Genomic DNA, 19,071 nt, shown 5'->3' on the forward strand with positions numbered 1-19,071 from the left:
CATAAACTGAGGTTAAGTGCACTAAAACCCTTAAGAAATAGTCTTCTCTAAATAATCTTCTACCACGCACCTTCATTTTTTCTAGGGGTTTTGGGAAAGTACCATGATAGCAATTGTTTCGCCATCTTTGCTTTCAATAGTAACGTAAAAATTGCAATTATTATTATGCAGCCTTGGTTAGCATCAAAACCATTTCACAACAACGTGATATCAAACAAGCTTAGCTGATGCTCAACGATAGGCAAAGTTTGAGAATTTACTGTTACCGGCTGAGCTTATCAAATACACGACGCCATTGGTGAAGTACAGAAATTTATTTCTGCTAGAGTTTAGTTAACCCTTTCAAGTTAGCTTCATCAGGTTAATAGGGACTGTATTTAATTTTTTTTGCAAAAATAAAGATTAAAAATTTGTAGGGTACAACTTACAACATAGCTAGGCTACTGTCTACAAAGTTGATGGGTGCTGAACCGTGGTAAACCAGTGTATTGTGGAGGTCGTGATAATAAATTTAAATAAGTTCTATAATTGGCATTTTAAAAGCGATTGTGTGTTCTCCGGTTAGATGCAATTGAATATTTAAACAGGTGTATTTAACTTGCTTAAGCTATTAATTATTCAAACACTGTAGCGCCAAACCGACCTATAGTTGAAGTGTTTCAAGTAGCATTGTATTTCACGGCGTAGAGTTGGATGGTACTTCGGTGAAAAGCTCGGTGACGTAAAATGACATATTTATACGTAGTAATGAAATAACGTGTATTTTGCTGATTGGCTGGTATGTTTCGATATAAAAGCTTAGGTTTGGTTCAAACTCTCTCTCTTCGCTCGAGTTTGTCTGTTTTGCCCTTCTGGCTTGTTCAATTGAAGTGAATGCTCTATTCGAATGTGAAATGGTGATGAAATTTTTTCTGATGTGACTACGACTATATTTCGGACAATGTAACAATTTAGACTTTATGAATGTTGTGCAGGCTGAAAGAAACAATTAGACTATTAGAGAAAGCATACGCAACGGAGTCAAAGATAAAATAGTCTAGGAGTTCTAAAAGAAAGACTAGACGCCTTTGGCTTTAGGCCAACCTTAAAACAATACACATCGCCATCCCCACAGTATAGTAAAATATAAAAAGAGGATATAAGATGGCGCTCTGTAGGGTTAAATTTTATTTTTATTTCTTCTGCACAAGCTTTCGCAAGCATAAACTTGCTTCATGAGGTATATTAAGAAATAGCAAACATTATTTCACAATTTCCAGGTTCAGGTCTCCTTGGAAACAACAAACGCAATAGTGATGTTATGCCTAGCCTAGATGGCTTTGGGCAGAGGTGAGCGAGCATTCGGTAGTTTGAAAGTACGTCGGTAACGGTAGCGGTACTTGGCAACAAACGTACCGACGGTTCCGGTATTCGGTATTATTTTAAAAAGTATTTCGGTAGATTGTCGGTACTCGGTACCGGTACTTTTAGTGTGAAAGATGTTGCTGTAAATACAATGTTTGCCGTTATTATGCCCTCGATAAAAGTTACCCCAGGTTAAAACACGTGTGACGTTGCTCGCTTGCAATTTTACTGGACATTCTTAGATTTAAAAAGATCAACAGATGTTAAAATTAGTAGTAAGGATTAATTAACATGTATTTTTGAAAACATAGTAGTTAAAAGTTTGAAATAATCACGTGAAAAGTAGCGAGTACCGGGACCGAATGAAATTTCTTGAAAAAGGTAATTCGGTTTTTTTTTCAAAAGTGCCGAAGGTACCGGTATCAATACTAAAAAAGTATAGTGGTACCGTAATTCGGTACTATAGTACCGCGGTACTGCCCACCTATAGCTTTAGATTCGGGGTGGCTTGAGTCACATATGATGCGACTTGAGTTTATGGACTCCAAAAGTACAGCAGATGTAACAATCTATCGTAGGGGATCCGGGTGCATGTTCCCTGGAAAAAAATTGAATTTACATTTACATCTAAATTGCATAAAATTTTGCTTTTCTTTCTACAAACAAACTGCCTGAAATTTTTTGTGCATTTCGTTTTAGTTTTTCGCTCCCAAAATTTTGCTCTATGGCCGCCAAGATCTTACACTATTCATTTCTTTGTTGCTATAGAGCGCTTAATACCTCAGAGGTTTGCTAACAGAGAAAATAACTTTTATTTTGGTTTTGGCGTAAAATCATGTAAAGGTTCATCGTGATCAAGCTATATGAAAGTAATCTCAAAGCTGGAGGTGACCCATGAATTCACACGGACGTTCGATTTATACAACTTCCCCTTTTCTAAATACAGTTCATAGTTCATACAACTAATCAATATTAACCAATGAATGACTTTCGTCCCGGGCTGCAAACTGTGAATTGTTAACAATAATATTCGTATCCAATGTTTGTTCTTTTAGAGCGCGGAAACACAAACAGGGGAAGAGGTCCAAGGCGACCGCTTCGCTCGCCTCACCCTAAAGCCACTACTGCCAACATGCAACCAAGCAATCACAAAGTACTTAATGACGGAACATGGTGTAAACAGAACGCTTAAAAAATTTACTGCAGCAAAATATAACCATTTAGTAAATTGAAAAAAAAACGGAAATAAAGTTATAGTAGGCGTATACTATATTAGAATTAAAAAATGAGTACTTATTTAAAAAATCCCATAAAACCGGCATCACTGTTAAGGCCTTCATTAATGCAATTAAAGAAGTGAAAAGTGCGTTGTTCCACAATTCTGCCGACAAGGCGGTTGTTTGAAATTTATTTACGTAACAGTGATGCGTTAGCCTTTCATGTTGTGGCCTGGTTAGATGAAACGTTCAGCTACAGGTTTATAGTTAGGTTCATGACGTTATCGTTTTTGTGACCCGCGAATCATTTCCTCAAGGTTGATCCTTTTTCTCCAGAATAAATTGCCTTGGCGCAGCGTTGACAGCATATGGCACACAGTATAGATAACGTCACCCATTTGACCGAATGGTGTCTGCCTATGTGAACAGGCTGAAATATGGTGCCCCGGGTTTCCGCGCTAGCTTTAAAACATTATCGTATAAGTTGAATGCAGAATATAGACACTTACGTCATAATGTTGAAGATCGGAACAAAGCTGACGACGGTACGGCAACTTTTGAAGATTTTGTCAACTATCTGGTTGACTCCGATGGAGGAAAAGATCCACATTTCTCTTTCTACCACACGCGCTGCAGCGTTTGTACGGTCCACTATGATTACATCATCAAATTTGAAACCGTGCGAGAGGATATCGAGTATTTACAAAACTATCTTAAAGTTTCACAGCAACATAGGAGAGTATTGTTTCCTGAGGTTAAGCAATTGACACAGCCTCAAAGGGTGAAAGAATATTTTCAGCAAATCTCCAAAGACTTGATTTTGAAAGAGCACGATGTGTATAAAAAAGATTTTGTTTTATTTGGTTATGATCGTCCGGTTTAGCTAAATCGAAAACGTAACTTGGATTAAAACGAATCTTGTTTAGGCACATAATTATACATTGATACAGTATATAGATAATTATGTATATAGTAATACTTTGTAAATTTATATTACATTTATATTATTATATTATATTACTTTATATTTACACTACAAGTTTATCACTTATACTTGCTCATCTATACTTTTGGCCTATGTATAGGCTACACAGTATTACACAATAAATACATAAATTTTGATATCAATGTATAATTATGTGCCTGAACAAGATTCGTTTTAATCCAACTTATGTTTTCGATTTAGCTAAACCGGACGATCATAACCAAATAGAACAAAATCATTTTTATATACATCGTACACCTTTAACATTAACTCTTTGGGGATTTGCTGAAAATATTCTTTCATCCTTTCAGGCTGTGTCAATTGCTTAGCTTCAGGGAATAATACTCTCCTATGTTGCTGTGAAATATTAAGATAGTTTTGTAGATACTCGATATCCTCTCGCATTGTTTCAAATTTGATGATGTAATCATAGTGGACCGTACAAACGCTGCAGCGCGTGTGGTAGAAAGAGAAGTGTGGACGATTCGTACCATTTGTATCTACCAGATAGTTGACAAAATCTTCAAAAGTTGCCGTACCGTCGTCAGTTTTGTTCCGGTCTTCAACATTATGGCGTAAGTGCCTATATTTGGCATTCAACTCATACGATAACGTTTTAAAGCCAGCGCCAAAACCCGGTGCACCATATATCAGTTTATCCACATAGGCAGACACCATTCGGTCAAATGGATGACGGACCATAATAACCTGAAAATGAATTTGTCGTAAATGCGTTAAAATTTATGACTTTTCACTTTACGCACATTTCATTTACACCAGAACGTGAAATTATACAACAACGTTTGGCTATTTTGCTCTATCAATCATATTTGTCGGTGTTATTTGGCCTTAAATTCGTTAAACTTAGAATTATTTTGTGGGTTTGGTGAACATGCTAACCTATACCATCTTAAAGCACAACTCTATTATTGCTATAGTGCATATTTTAAGCGCTTGGGCTTTGCAACTTTTTCCTGCTCGTTAATTGTTCGTGAGCATGTGTTGTATTGTGCTATATCTGCAACGGTTAGCAGCCTAGCTTTCGCTCCGCATAGTTTATGGCATAAAAAAAACACTAAAATACAATTATAGTCGATGCCAAATCAAAGTGCATGCAGTTACTGCGCTAACGGAATCACGCATTGTCTTTCGTTATTTTTTCGAAATATAAACAATAATGGTCAAGCGTGTGATTTACCTTAAAAGCTTTCTTCCAGGTTTTCAATTGCTCAGTTTTATTTTTCATGTGCCACAAATTCATCTCCACCCAACCAATGTGGAAAATTTTTGGACTTTCACTTTGGAATTTTCCTTCAATAAAATAATCTTCGACTGTGTAATGGCCTTCCATGATGAGCAGCGCCTTCAGCCAGCTGGTGCTGCCACATTTTGGTATTTCACAAACTAAAAACTGTAAAATGTGAATTTGTGAGTGAAACGTAAAGCAGTAAAATTTTATTCGACATATGTTTTTTATTATTATATTTGAATACAATCACAAGCAATTAAGCGTGTGTAAGTTACGTCTTTTACTTTATATGTCTCTGAATACATGTTTGTTGGGTTCACGAAAGACTTGTTGAACACGTTTTCTACACTGTCTGTGCTTTGGCAAGCAGTCTTTATTGTCATTCGACGTAGTTCTTGAACCGAGTAAGAAGTGACGGGCTTCATTCTTTTCCTTTCTTCATGCGCATGTTGGGGAGACGTTGTGCTTCCGTTTATGTTTGTACAAGCAGGAAAGATAGTGGAGTAAAACAAACTCGAAAAGCCAATTAAAAGTATTACGATAAACAAAACGCTTTGCTTGGTCATCATATTGTATGCTTGTATTTAGTATTCTGTAAGCCTGAGGAATTGGTATAGTCATGGTTAAGCAATTTAAACTTTATATACTTTTGTTCTAACTGTTTAGTCACAGTTGTCTTTCCAGTAATGATAATGCAGAATTTCTACCTGCTTCAATATAGGCTTACTTTCTTTTGCTGTAATCTATTCTTAGGCTTAATCTTTATTAGGCCTATATAGGCTATATCCTTCCAGCAACAAAGACATTTTTGGTTGACCGCAGTAACGTAGGTCATCCAGATAATGAGAATAACTAAAGAGCTATATTCAGCGTCTATTATAGCAAGGTCCGGGAACCTATGAAAGGCAATTTAGGTTTTCTTCATCGATTTCCCTGTTCGCCTATAACCGAATATTTATGTTGTAAGTAATTTTACTTAAAAAAGTTTTAAAAACGTCGATTAAGCTTTTTGTTGCACTTAAATTGAATCTATAAGTTTATCATTTTACAAGCACACCGCACTGAAATTCATCATCCAGTCAAAGTGAACGGAAACATCACGCAGTCTGTAACGGTAAAAAAGGTCGGCGTGAGCATTTATGATTCTCGTGCATGCAGGTGATAGACTTTCCACTATAGATTATACATCGGATTATAGTTACAAGCTAGCCTCAAGCCTAATGCAACTTGAAGTATAGGCTATATACATTGCAGCCGCCAGCCTATGCCGACCAAAACGTTTCCGCTTACTTTTACCAGCAACGATCCCAACACGGGTTTCTTATATTCTTTTCTTTAATAACGAATAATCTCGGGCGAGTAGAGCCAACCTCTTTTTTGTCCCATTTGGGTAACCCAATACCGTACACGCAACGGTTTTCATATAAAGTGAAAATACAATGGGCCAAGTAAGACAAAAAGCGGGTATTTCATCACGTTTATGCGTGAACAAAGAAAGAAGTAAGGGATGGTATCGTTGTTGACCAAATTAAACGTTAAATGTAAACATCGGGTACAGAACAGGCTACTACTTCTGGTAAGCCATACTGGGCAAAAGTGAAAACCGTTAGCCTACGTGTAAGGTATTTTGGTTGCCCAAGTGGGACAAACACGTTTTATATCGCCGGCGACATAACCAATTTTGACAGAGTTTATTTAATGCAAACGGCGTTAAGTAATTTTGATTACGATTCTATTTCATATTGGCTCCACCATGTTGCATTTCATTCTCCCTTGTGACATCTTAATTAGTTTTTTAACACCCATCCCGTTTTGACTGTAAGGGAACTGCTTTTTTAATCGTCTTTTGTGACTCGCAGTGCTTGAAATTGGCGGACTAAATAGAAATAACCGGGTTGGTTTGTTTGACTTCAAGTGATTTTTCTAGCGTTGTTGATTAAGTGGTGTTCCTATCACAACATTGGCCGTAGAATGTGTTTTTATTTATACGCAAATAATTTTTCTTTTTAGAATGTTATTATCTCTTTCTATGGGAAGATCACATTCCACGTGCATACACACACTTCGTTTTGGCTTTGGATCACGTGGTTTAACAAGATTGCAGACATCTATCTGCCTTAATATTTAGAATAATAAATAAAATACTGTAGTTTATTACAGTATGTGTAAATTTGCACGTCAGTGCAGTTTCACAGGTTTTCAATTTTTTGAAACATACAAATATTTCTTTATGACCTCAAAGTTGTTGTATTCGGTGTTTTATAATTACACGCCATAAATTACCAGCTGTACTTTATGCGAAAATATATAAAAACACATTTCATTGTGAAACGTTTTTTGAGGCGTACAACGGTAAATTTTGATATATCCTGGCATTTTGGTAGGAATGAGCAAACGCAAGAATTCTTCTCCTGGAACAAATCCTAAGTAGGCTACTCCAGTGTATGATATCATACACAATATTATTGGCGGAAAAAGTCCGTTATCTAAGGCTACAACTCGCAAGATTGGTTCCTTGAATCAAATAAATACAAAGGCAACGTCAAACGCAGAGCTTCGTTGGTGTCGTATAATGATTAATCTTTATCTCCGGATTGAGGAAAGTCTTTGCACGACTCAAACTCTGCAATGATTCCTCATCGTTTGAGCCACGCTTAACAAGCTAGCTTCGTACAAGTTCCGATTGTTAAAACTTTTTTTGAATGTTTTTATATAAGCTTAGATTTATTGGCGCATAGGCCTATATCTGGCGCAATGAAATCAAACTTGGGTGTAGTATAAATAAAAGCACACAACCTCCTACCTCAAAAACCTGTGAAATATAAATATGATCCAAAGTGGAAAACATAGCAACTGGACCCTCGACTTTTTTGAAAATTGTGCTCACTGCTTTCAAATATCAACTTTAGGGAAAGGCGATCTCGAAAAAAAAAAGATTCAATCTTATTCAATCATATTAGTTTTACTATCATAAAATATTTATTAGTATTCTCACTTTCCGTAAATTACTGTCACGTTCCTCAGTCCCTTAATTCTGTAAAAACTACAATAAATAAATCACTACACCGACACAAATTTTGTCTAAAGCATATAGAAAATTCAAAACACATTGTAACAGAAACAGTTTTTATTGTTAACAAGTTAAGCTAAATAATACCGCATATATTTTGCAATTGTATGACTGCAAACATTGAAAAAAATGTTCTGTAAATTCTCACTTTCCGTAAAGTAGTGTTGACATTAAACTAGTGTCGCGTAACTCGCGTTCCTCACTCCTCAGTTTCCTCATTCTGTAAATTAGAGTTGTCCCCTTGGCCTTTAGGCTTTAGGCCAGTATGGTTGAATGTAAGTTTTTTGTGTACCATAGAGTGTAATTTTCAAAGACTTTTGGAATTACTTAGCTTAAAAGATTTCTGACCCATTTTGAGCACCAGATAGCTAGGCCTATACTTTGTGCACCGGACATGTCCGGTGCAAAACGCTTTCTTTCCATGGGCCTATAGGTTAGGCTACCTGTGATGTTGGAACAAAGTCAAATCGGTACGCTTTATGGGTTTAGTAGCCTATATACAATTGTACAACCAGATGACGTCACGATTTGAGTATAGCTGAGGTCTAGTATGCAAAGGTATCCTGTGGTTGTTTATGCACTTGTATACTAGACCCAAAATGGTGCCTTTAACAGAGACAGGCGTCAGCTGCCAGCCTGTACCAAAACCACTATTGAAAAAGCGTACCAATAGGGTTTGGTAGCCAGCCTACGAAAGTTCCCATCAGTGTACAAATTTTACCGAAACATTGCTATTTTAATATTAATTTTGCTCCAATTTGGAGTTTTTCTTGGTAGTACGCAAGATTCCTCTTCTAACTGTATACCAAGTTTCAAGTCTCTACGTATGATAGTTTTTCAATTCCATTATGTCAAACTCAAGCACCTCAAAAAATCTGATATTCATGCTTAAATAAAATTTCGACCTCCAGCGTAAAAACTGTTATATCTCAAGAAAGAAACTAGTTAGGGAGCCCTTTTTACGCACACTTGCACATTAATTCTTCCTCTATGTTTCTTCAAATTTTCGTGGAGCTAGGCCTATCTTCTCTGTAAGTTTCTTTTTTGACTAATTTTCTCAGCTTGGGTTTGAATTTTGTGTCGGAGCCAGTGTACGGAAAAGATTGACTATGGCAAAATACATTGTTATCAATAGCAAATTATGTTACTCGATGTCCATGGAAAAGTAGGTAACCATACCAGATACGTCAAAAAAGATAATTACATACTGATTTAAATCACATATATATTGATAATAATAATTATTTGATATTTAATGTTTATCTTCGGACTGAGAAAACTCTTTGCACAACTTAAACCCAACAATGATCTGCATCGCTCGAGCCCCGGTTACCGAGCTAGCTTTTGTGCAAGTTCCAATTACCACACTTTTTTATTTTTTATAGTATTACCTGAATTTAGAACTGTCCACTAGAACCATTGAACAGGACCAAGTGTCGTTAATGCCTTGCTCAAGTGCATTACAACGACATGGCACCACTGGGTATGGAACACAAAACCTGAGCCGCATGTATTGCGAGGCCACTCGGCTACCGAGCCGACTTTATCTCTATTTATAAAAATAAAATATTACCAAACACATTCACTTCTTTGCTCTTATGTACCTTTGACAATGGGTGTTATGGTGCCAAGTACCGGTGTGTTTTAATGTAGTAGAAAAGTAGCGAAATGGCTTTTTTAATGTTAAAAGTTGACGACACTTGTTCTTGATTAAGTCAACTTTTTATCTCAGAGCCATTATTAACAAAATTTAACTGCTTTCGTTCTTTTCTCTTTTAATCAAATTTTCTATCTCAAACAATGTAATCTGCCGGTGAAATACTTCAATAACAATTTTATTGGCCAAACTTTGGGTATATCTATATATGTATGTAATCTAAAGACTAACTGATAAAAACCTTATTTTGCAGGTGCTTGCAAAATGAACAGATCAAATTTGTGTATGAAAGACAATGATGAAGCCATTAGTTTTGCACTTGAAAAACATTTGTGTTCACTTCCGATCGTCCTTCTACATAGATTGGATATTCGTTCAGTTTCAATGAAGTTGTTGCCTTTAAAGCCAAAGAAACCTCGAAAACCTGGGAAACCTGCCCAATGTTCAATTTGTGACAAATGGCTTACGACGAAGAGCAATTTAAGAATTCATATGCGAAGTCATACAGGAGAACGGCCATATTCTTGCAAGATTTGTGACAAGAGGTTTCATCAACACGCACATCTATATAATCATAGGAAATTACACTTCGATAAACGTCATATTCCATGCCTACAGTGTGATAAAAATTTTCGAAGGCATGTAGATTTAAAAAATCATATGAGAACACATTCAGATGAACGACCGTTTGTTTGTGAATTCTGTGAAAAGTCATTTCGACAGGCACCTCACCTAAATCGCCATAAAAGGACACATACCTTTGAAAAGCCATACAGATGCAAGCTTTGTCCTAAGGCATTTAATGATTCTGGTGGTTTAACACATCACATGCATGTTCACAGTGGAATATGCCCTTTTATATGTAAATACTGCGAAAAGACCTTCAATGATCAGAGTAATTTTCAGCAGCATTTAAGAATTCACACCGGTGAACGGCCATTTAAATGTCACTACTGCCCTAGGGTCTTCATCGGTTCTGGATCTCGCAAGGTGCACATGCGCTTGCACACTGGGGAACGACCGTACACTTGTCCTGTATGCAAAGAAACTTTTGTGTATGCAAATATATTTAAAAAACACAAATTGAGCCATGGGGATGCAAATTCAACAGTAATCAACAATTCGGATACCTGATGTCCAGTCCCACTACTTTATTCATCATTAAGACAATGTGTCACATGTTTCAATGAATTTATGTGATATTTGCTCCATGACAGTATTATCATGGACATGTTTTTAAGAAATCTTTATCCCTCTACTTATTTTGCAACACTTTCAAATATTATAAGATGTGTCGGGTGATTCTATGCTTCAGTACATTTACTTTTCAAACATGTTAGGTTTCTACTTTATTATGATACTTTGCATTTGTGTGTTATTTTTGCAACATATTTCTGAATATATTTTGGTGCAATACTAATATTTAAAACAATAGTGTTATTTATACTTATGCTAAGAACATGTTTTTTTTAAATCTTGGTATATCGCAATTCTTCTTTGCACAAGTATCAAGTATGTTATGTTGTGTAAATTTGATTTGTTTTAGATTTACCTTATTTTTGTATAGTTTATATGGTAGGCTATATTTAGTAGAATATGCCTAAATCAGAAAACTGGCGATTTAGGCAAACAACACATTGATATGAACCGGCGGCAAGTCTATAAAAATTTAAGAACCTTCTTTCTGTGAAAGCTAAACATTTAAAAAATGAAAAACGCGAGAAGGAAGCAGTTTTGGGGCTGCTGTACAATATCGTAGTGTTCATTTAAATACTCAAGATGCCATATTGTCCAAAAGTAAGGCAATTTGTTGGTTGTGTTTTTGCACCGCACTGGTAAAAGCAGTAATATTACTATTTACATCGCTGAGACGGATTGATGCTCAAGTCGGCTTGAAATGATGTCATGCAATCAATCCGACAAAGTGTCTAATTTCCATGGTCGGTTTTGAATCAGATTGAAATTATGTGGGGCAAGGAACTGCTTTTTTTGCGTCGGTTTAGGTTTAGAACCTAATTATTAGGGCAACCAAAAGTCAATATGGTCAATTTTTTTTAACCTGCTCAGAATGCTATCAAACAAGCACAAAACAAATTTCAGCTTTGTACGACGTGTGGTATAGAAGTTATTAGGTCAAATAAAGTCAAAATGTTACGTTAGGTCAAAATATGGTCAAATTGTTTCTTTAGGTCTTCTTTTTAGGTCAAAATCTATTAAACTTGTAATTTTGTAACCATTTTGTAATATTATTCTTCCGTTTTTCTCTTTTCTTGTACCGCAAACAATTCCAGTGCCCCAAATTATACTTAGAACCAAAGCCACAAAGAGAGGGAAGGCCTTTCAGCGCGTCTGGTGACGTCACGATGTGAAGGCATTGCATTTGAAACTGCAAGTTGTCAATCTTAATACGCAGAAACGAAAAAAATTCAACACTAGAAACGCGTTTTGTCAATTTTAATTGCAGCTTTAGATTAGAAAGTTGCTGTAGACAGTGTAGAGACTATCAGTATAGCGTTTTTCAAAATAAGGTCAAAATTTAAACTTTTTAGGTCAAAATTTAAACTTTTTAGGTCAAAATAAGGTCAACATTTGTAAATTTTAAGGTCAAAATTTAAACTTTTTAGGTCAAAAAACTGGTTGCCCTACTAATTATATTTCTCTAAATAAGGCTTTATTGTACATAGATTTTTGTCAATGCACGTGAAAGATAAGCTTTTGTTGTAATGTTCACCATAAACTATCTAATATACAAGTGAGACGAAATTAATAGAATGACTTGCCATTACGCAGATGTGAAGTTCTCATTTTACATTAAACAAAGGTCAGTCTATTTTTGTAGGCCCACCAATGGTTATTAGCGACACTTTTTTTCACGCATTGCAGGACATGATTTTTTTCTGTTTTTATACAGTGTACTAGTAATGGCTTTTAGAAGAAAATATTGAGTAACCTATTTGGGTGGTGGGGATGACAGGTTTAGCGTACCTACCAGTATAGCCACTAGACTAGTACTTGCTTATAGATTCAACCTAACTCACAAAACGACACATTTTTTCTGATTGAAGCAATTACGTTTTAAATCCGACATGCTTTTGTCTCTTCGCCGAAAACTAAAGAGTCAGATTTGAATCCATCTTAAATTCTCATGTAAATGGGCTTTGTTTAAAGTGACAAAATAGTTCTTCATATATACATATATATTTATACTGCATAATGAGTGCATATCATATATATATATATATAACATTTTAAGTACTATATGTACAATTTTATATTTCTTATTTGAAATTGTTATTGGAAATGCACAAGTTGCTGATAAGATTTTGGCCATAATTGTTGTAGTAATGTAAATAACTTATGAGAAGATCTGCAAACTGCAATTGACAATTATTTTATTTATTAAAGCTATGTGCTAGAGTGTTACTATTAGGGTTCAGAATGAAATTTGTGTATTATATATATTAGTAACCAAATGATACTTTTATTTGGTTGGAGTAATTTCGTTAAAATAATAAGTTCTTGTATCTTTTCCATGCTTGACTAATTATGCTGCTAGTTTTATTCTCATATTTTTGTCTTCATGTTGATTTTAATTTTTTTATGAAATTAATATTGACATGGTGTAGTATTTAATTTAGGTTATTTTTAAAGTTTTAATTAAACACTTTACTTTCATTCAACATGGTGCATGATATAAATGTCGGTTTGTTAAAGTTGTACAAATAAACCAAAACAGCTATATATTAATTCGCAGATAGGGCATATCTATTTCATGCTTGTTGACTGCACTTCTGTTTTACTAATATATATTTGTCTATTGCTTTTTGTTGTAGAACATTGAAATTTGTTCCCACTATCACCTCATTTAAACAAGCACCTGTCAATGTAGGCAGCTGTTAAGCCATGCACTGACACTTAGAAAAGGAAAATGTTACATTTTTTTACATACATTATGGAAAATTGACAAGTCTGTCATTATTGTCAACATCTGTCATCTAACGAAAATGAGTAGCGACTGTAATGAAGTGAATGAAATTGATGGCAGCTCAAAACGTGAGCTGATTGGAAAGAGGAACGAAATTGTTGCTGCGATATCGAGGTAAAGTTCATTTTTTGGTTGGTAGTATATGCATTGCAGTGGAAGCTTGTTACTTTCAAGTAACAGATTAAAATATTTATCTGTGGTTGGTAAAATTGGCAAAAATACCCACGCCAATGTAAGTGAGAATAGTAGACGCATTTTAGCAATTAATTGAACGCATTTCTTTTCGATAAAAAGATTAAATTTTAAAGGTCCAAAAGTAGTAGCTATATAGTAAACCGTATACAGTAGTGTGATAATGGCGTTAACATAGTGCTGGTAATGTTCAACTGTTGTAGTTGTTTAGATGGTTTACCGACAGTTAATCGTGCGACTGTTAATCACGGACATTTAATCACGCCGACAATTAAGGATGCAGTCACTTCAACCCTTGGACATTTAATCACCAGACAACATGATTAACAGTCGTGTGATTAACTGTCTCGTGATAAAATGTCTGTACACTGTTTAGATTAAGTATCATTATTCATTAGCCTCGCCTTGCTAACCTTATTGGGTGATCATGAAGTATTGTCAAGTTACTATTACTAAGGTTATCACTAATTGGTAACATGCACTTCCATAGCAATTCGTAGTAACCACTGAAGTTTTCTCGAGTTGTCTGAAATTTTAAACTAACCGAAGTTGAGTAAATGAGCTTACTCTATATTTTGTCTGTCCTTAATGAAAGGATTCTGATTATGTTTACAGGTTTTACAACAATGAAAACATGAGTGACATAGTGCTGAAACTTGGTGCTCAACAGTTCCATGCACATAGATTTGTGCTCGTGCTAATGAGTGATGTCTTTCAAACAATGTGCTCTAAACGGTGTGAAATTTTGTTTCTGCACTCCAAAGCGTTTTAACACGATACATATTTGTTGCCAAATGTGCATAATTGTATACTGTATATGATTGATTTGTTATTGTTTGCATATAAGTTTTTATGGGAAATTTTGGTATCGTTGCTCATAATATCAAGTTCTGTGCAGTTCAGCAATACTGATTATTTAGTCGAAGTTGATTATAATATCTACATCATTAACTTCAGATGGGATCCTTCAAAGGTAAATGAAATAGAGCTGAATGAATCAGAACAATGTATTCCAGTATTTCCCAGTTTTCTACAGTTCCTTTATCAAGGTCAAATACTTGTTGACACTACAACAGCCCTTCCTTTACTCATGCTGGCTGACAAGTACAATGTGCAGCCATTAAAAACAAGCTGTGAAGAATATGTGCAAAGACAGGTTACTTACTCTTTATAGACTTTGTACATGTTTGTTTTGGAGTGATTTCACTGTAGAACTTATATGGCACTCCTTTGCATTGTAAATATGCTTCTAATTGGGTTATCCTTTTCCTTTTTAAGTTATGTACAGGAAGTGTGAAAATGGTCATGAATTTAATTAAACTTTGCAAACAGTCAAAAAGCATTTGTCTTCAAATTAATGATATCTTGTTTTATGTATACACATATTTACATTTGATGAAAGATTACCAGTAGTAAAACACACATAATTATAAAGTTTGCAATATTTTCTGTTTAACAAGTTTTTATAGCCTAATTAATTTCGTCCATCGTAAAGGCATATCCATGCAGGTTAAACAAGGCAACGTGGTTGGGGCAATTCGATGGCTACCCTACTTGCAGTTATGTGGACATTTTGACTTGGAAAAGTCTTGCGTCGAAGTAATAGTAATTGAAATGGATTACATACTCGGCTGTGACGATTTTTTGCTCCTGAATATAGACCTTCTTGTCCTTTTACTGGACCGTAACGATTTAGTTGTGTCATGTGAATACGCTCTTTATGAGGTAAAGAGTTTGGCTAGAGTTGACCAGCAATAATCTCCATGTTGTTTTAAGATTGTATTTAATTATCTGAAGCAATTTCAAAATCTATTTGTCTGTTGTTAAAAAAACATTGTTTTCATGTTTATTTTATTGTCTATGCCTATAGGGGATTCTTCGGTGGCTTAGCCAGTTGGATGACAGTGACCCCAATTACGAGAGTTGCATCAAAACCCTGATACCACTCATACGATTTTCTATGATGTTTCCTGCACAATTACTTGAGATAGAACTTTCTGATTTTTACCAAAAGCGACACACATTTATTGGCCCGTACCTGTCATTGGCTCATCGATTTAGATCATTAGCTCCAGAGGTAATACATGCTTGCGCATGATGCTCTTATTGGTAGATTGTAAGAAGTAAATTGTGTGTTTTCTGCCTTGCTAGGTTTCAGATGACACCTTTACCGGAAATATTTACCGACCTCGAAACTACACGAACCCAGTGTGGTGCCATCTATTGCACCTTGATGCTGACAATGTGTCATTCCATAACAAATGCACTAATCTTCAGTCTATCCATGACTTGGTAATAAGTTCATCAATGCCCCGTGAAACGACTTGGCAGGTGAATGCCTTACGATCAAGTAACATAGGTACTGTTATTAAAACAAGATATGCTACATGAATGGCATTTGTTGCAATATACCAGGTATATGTATGTTTTATAGTAACAATACATTTAACCTTCCTGCTTGCATTTGTATCAATACTAGTTGTTCAATAGTTAGAAATGAGCGCCAAATTTTTGTTAAAGCATGTAAATGTCTAAGCTTAAACCTTGTGAATATATCAAGTGATGTTTATGTGATGCCAGTAACATTCATTCATGATATTGCCTAGATTCAAATTGTTCGTGGTGATAAGAAAGACGATTTTCTTCCCGGTGGCATGCTAGCTGGTAAAGTGCTTTCATCACCGGGTAAGTTGATGTTTATGAAGAAACACGTTGTGCTCATGTTTAGTGCTTCAATGTGCAAAGTATCAGGATCAGCTACCCGACTTATAATGGGAGAAGCATTTATAAAAGTAGATTGAAGTATAAATTCTTGTTCATTGACAAAGAACTCATACTTGTAGCTGAAGTCATGATGGGTTTCAGTTTGAGAAGCTTTCGCAGTTTAACTGAAAATAGAGCACATATTTGCAATAATCTAGCTATACTGATGTGAATAAAAGACAAGACAGTACTGTTTTGTCTTGTAAAGATCAGCAATAATAAAAAAGTGAAATCAGAAAAAAAAGCTGAAAGAAGTGATAAAAACTAGGCAAAAGAAGCAGCAATGCCAACCACGTTTATGGTATAATGTAAGAAAAGTCTTAACAAAAATGAAGTTGTTGCAGTAAATGAGAGAGCCTCAAAGAGGACCCAAAGCATGGAAAATATCTAAATCAGTGGTTTTCAACCTTTTTCGTACCGCGGCCCTTTTAGCAACACAAGATGATCCCCTTCCAAAATAATGCAGTTATGTACACGCAATAATAAGAACTTTAGAACCGACCGCATAACAACGTTTTACAAGAAAAGCGCTGCTTAAGCAACTGACAATGCCACTTAAGATTGTTGAAAAGCAACCGTCGATTGGGGCATAGACAACAACTGAACCTGGTGAACTGAAGTTCTGCTTACTCCTAGACTAGCTGAAGTTTTCCTCTCTAAATACCCCTCATCTGCTAAAATATTTTGATCTGAGTCCTTATTTCAGCTGTATGAGACTTCATTTTGCCCATTTTTTTAAGAAAGAGTAAAAAACAGTAGTAATGTACTTGCAAAATTAAAAAAGAACTAGGCTAACAACGCTGAAATGAGGTGGTAACAGTCCTTTACGGCTAATCTATACAATACTATTATGTAACAATCGTCTTTATCCATTTAATAATGAAACGCAGTTTTCACTAATAAACCCTCACTATGCAAGTGGTCTTACTTAAAACTGTTGCACAGCACTGTAAAGCAAAAACTAATCAAAGACAAGTCAATTCTTCGCAAACCAGCTTTTAACCACTTCATTTCCTTCAAAAAATGTTAAAAAAATACACCCACTGACCCCCAGAAAAAAGGCTAGCGACCCCTAGGTTGAAAACCACTGATCCAAATAAGCAACTTGCTTGACTGAAGAGTTTTGTTTTCACAGCTGAAGCCCAAGAATGCTGGTTTTACTTAGTGCTAACAGTTAAAATTTGTAGCAGTCTCTAAGTCTAAGACATTGTGTTGCAGATGGAGGTTTATTTCATGCTCACATGCCTAAACGCAGTGTTTTCCAAACTTCGAGTTCAACTCTCCCATTGCGAATGAGCATTTGTCCGCTGAAGCCAATTCAACCAAATATCGCTGTCGACGTGTCACTTTTTCTCGTAAGAAAAAATACAGTCAGCAAGCATTTGGACACGAAAACTTTACTGTCCTCTGAATCAGGAACCAAAGACGGTATGTGTTGTAATATTGAAGAATCAACCATGACTTTTATTACGTTAAACCCCTTTTTTCCGTATTACGTTTTTTCTTCAGGATCAGTCAGATCTCCGAAACGTTATTGTGCCTCACTAAATGACAAAATCTTCCAACCTTCACCAATGCATTTCTCCTTCACACCCCCGCAGGCTGCAAAAGAACCAGAAGTGGTTTTAAAGTATGTAGCGCTTGAAATGTGGTAAACTGACAACTTATATTAAGTCAATTCTGATAAAAAGTTCACAATGATTTACTACAAAGGTTAAACACTTCTTGTTGATGTTAAGCCATTGTAGACATTTTATCAGTTGTTGCAATACAAAGTAATCCTTAATATCGTAATTTCACCAAATTAACGAAGAAGTGTGAATCTTTCACTTGCTGCAGATACCAGTTTGCGAGAGACGAACTGGACAGTCCACCCGAGGTTCCATGTGTAACATTCGGGCCCAACTTTGCTCATCCCCCACGACCGCTACACAGCATTCGCGTTGCGATAATCGTGAAGCCTCGGTTGAAATCTTCGAGCGATTTAGAGCCCACACACCAAGCGGAAGGTTCTGGAAGTTTGGAGGAGTCTCTTCCTTTACTTGGTTGAGGAAAATTTTCCCGCAAAAAGTTTCCAGCCTTTGTGAATCTTTGAAAAAGTATTTACATCTCGTAAAAGTTGATGCGAAAATTCCAGGTTATTGCATTGCTCTTTCTTTTCCTGTATTCAGTTCTCTAACACTCTAGCCCAGGGGTGCCCAAAGTTTTAAGTGAATGGGCCACATTACACTATTTCCCCGCTTTTTGACCATTCAAATGGGGAAACCTGATTGTACAAAGTGCTAACCGTTTCACACAATTAAATTAATTTACGATTACTTCAACCCTAATTGCGAGATTGGTCGAGGATCGCGCTTTGGGCAGCCCTGCTCTAGCCCATTCTTCTTTTAGTTAAGTCTTTCTTGCATTGTATTTATTTCGTAGAGAATTATGGAAACGATTTGGGAAAAATAGTGATATTTGCACTGAAAAACTAATGTATAAACCACAATAGTTGGAATGCACGTTTATTCAAAGTTTAGCTGTGGCGCAGCTTTCCCGCTTCATAGCATACTTGAGAAAAAACATAGAAGTACTATAACATTTCCCTTGCAAACAGTTTCTTTTTC

At 35.7% G+C, this 19,071-nt stretch overlaps 4 protein-coding genes across 4 annotated transcripts; 2 read left to right on the forward strand and 2 right to left on the reverse strand.

The window, feature by feature from the left end:
• Nucleotides 1-1,827: 1,827 nt before the first annotated feature.
• LOC143452109 (uncharacterized) lies at nucleotides 1,828-5,696 on the reverse strand. Its single transcript, XM_076952955.1, has 3 exons — nucleotides 5,080-5,696; nucleotides 4,745-4,957; nucleotides 1,828-1,942 (listed from the first exon to the last, which is right to left on the reverse strand). Exons 1-3 carry the CDS (start codon nucleotides 5,362-5,364, stop codon nucleotides 1,880-1,882), a joined length of 561 nt encoding a protein of 186 aa, XP_076809070.1. The 5' UTR covers nucleotides 5,365-5,696; the 3' UTR covers nucleotides 1,828-1,879.
• Nucleotides 3,598-4,248, reverse strand: LOC143451681 (carbohydrate sulfotransferase 11-like). Its single transcript, XM_076952398.1, has one exon. The coding sequence runs from the start codon at nucleotides 4,246-4,248 to the stop codon at nucleotides 3,748-3,750; it is 501 nt and encodes a 166-aa protein (XP_076808513.1). The 3' UTR covers nucleotides 3,598-3,747.
• Nucleotides 5,697-9,550: 3,854 nt separating the features above from the next.
• On the forward strand, nucleotides 9,551-13,357 carry LOC143451266 (uncharacterized). The gene has a single exon (XM_076951705.1). It carries the CDS (start codon nucleotides 9,787-9,789, stop codon nucleotides 10,654-10,656), a length of 870 nt encoding a protein of 289 aa, XP_076807820.1. The 5' UTR covers nucleotides 9,551-9,786; the 3' UTR covers nucleotides 10,657-13,357.
• Nucleotides 13,349-18,962, forward strand: LOC143451264 (BTB/POZ domain-containing protein 17-like). Its single transcript, XM_076951703.1, has 10 exons — nucleotides 13,349-13,621; nucleotides 14,315-14,434; nucleotides 14,657-14,855; nucleotides 15,209-15,424; nucleotides 15,570-15,776; nucleotides 15,851-16,030; nucleotides 16,306-16,384; nucleotides 17,681-17,890; nucleotides 17,972-18,092; nucleotides 18,302-18,962. The coding sequence occupies exons 1-10, from the start codon at nucleotides 13,527-13,529 to the stop codon at nucleotides 18,510-18,512; spliced, it is 1,638 nt and encodes a 545-aa protein (XP_076807818.1). The 5' UTR covers nucleotides 13,349-13,526; the 3' UTR covers nucleotides 18,513-18,962.
• The last annotated feature ends 109 nt before the right edge of the window (nucleotides 18,963-19,071 follow it).

The sequence above is a fragment of the Clavelina lepadiformis genome, chromosome 4, assembly GCF_947623445.1.
Source record: "Clavelina lepadiformis chromosome 4, kaClaLepa1.1, whole genome shotgun sequence".
Lineage (NCBI taxonomy): Eukaryota > Metazoa > Chordata > Ascidiacea > Aplousobranchia > Clavelinidae > Clavelina > Clavelina lepadiformis.

Bases quoted from the DNA above. Each gene is read 5' to 3' on its own strand.
- LOC143452109 (XM_076952955.1), bottom strand. From the start codon at position 5,364: ATGATGACCAAGCAAAGCGTTTTGTTTATCGTAATACTTTTAATTGGC. The intron at 4,958-5,079 runs GTAAAAGACGTA...CACATTTTACAG, and splicing joins TGTATTCAGAGACATATAAA to TTTTTAGTTTGTGAAATACC. The intron at 1,943-4,744 runs GTAAATCACACG...ATTTTTTTCCAG, and splicing joins CCTGGAAGAAAGCTTTTAAG to GGAACATGCACCCGGATCCC.
- LOC143451681 (XM_076952398.1), bottom strand. From the start codon at position 4,248: ATGGTCCGTCATCCATTTGACCGAATGGTGTCTGCCTATGTGGATAAA.
- LOC143451266 (XM_076951705.1), top strand. From the start codon at position 9,787: ATGAACAGATCAAATTTGTGTATGAAAGACAATGATGAAGCCATTAGT.
- LOC143451264 (XM_076951703.1), top strand. From the start codon at position 13,527: ATGAGTAGCGACTGTAATGAAGTGAATGAAATTGATGGCAGCTCAAAA. The intron at 15,425-15,569 runs GTAAAGAGTTTG...CTATGCCTATAG, and splicing joins GTGAATACGCTCTTTATGAG to GGGATTCTTCGGTGGCTTAG. The intron at 16,031-16,305 runs GTGAATGCCTTA...GATATTGCCTAG, and splicing joins CCCGTGAAACGACTTGGCAG to ATTCAAATTGTTCGTGGTGA.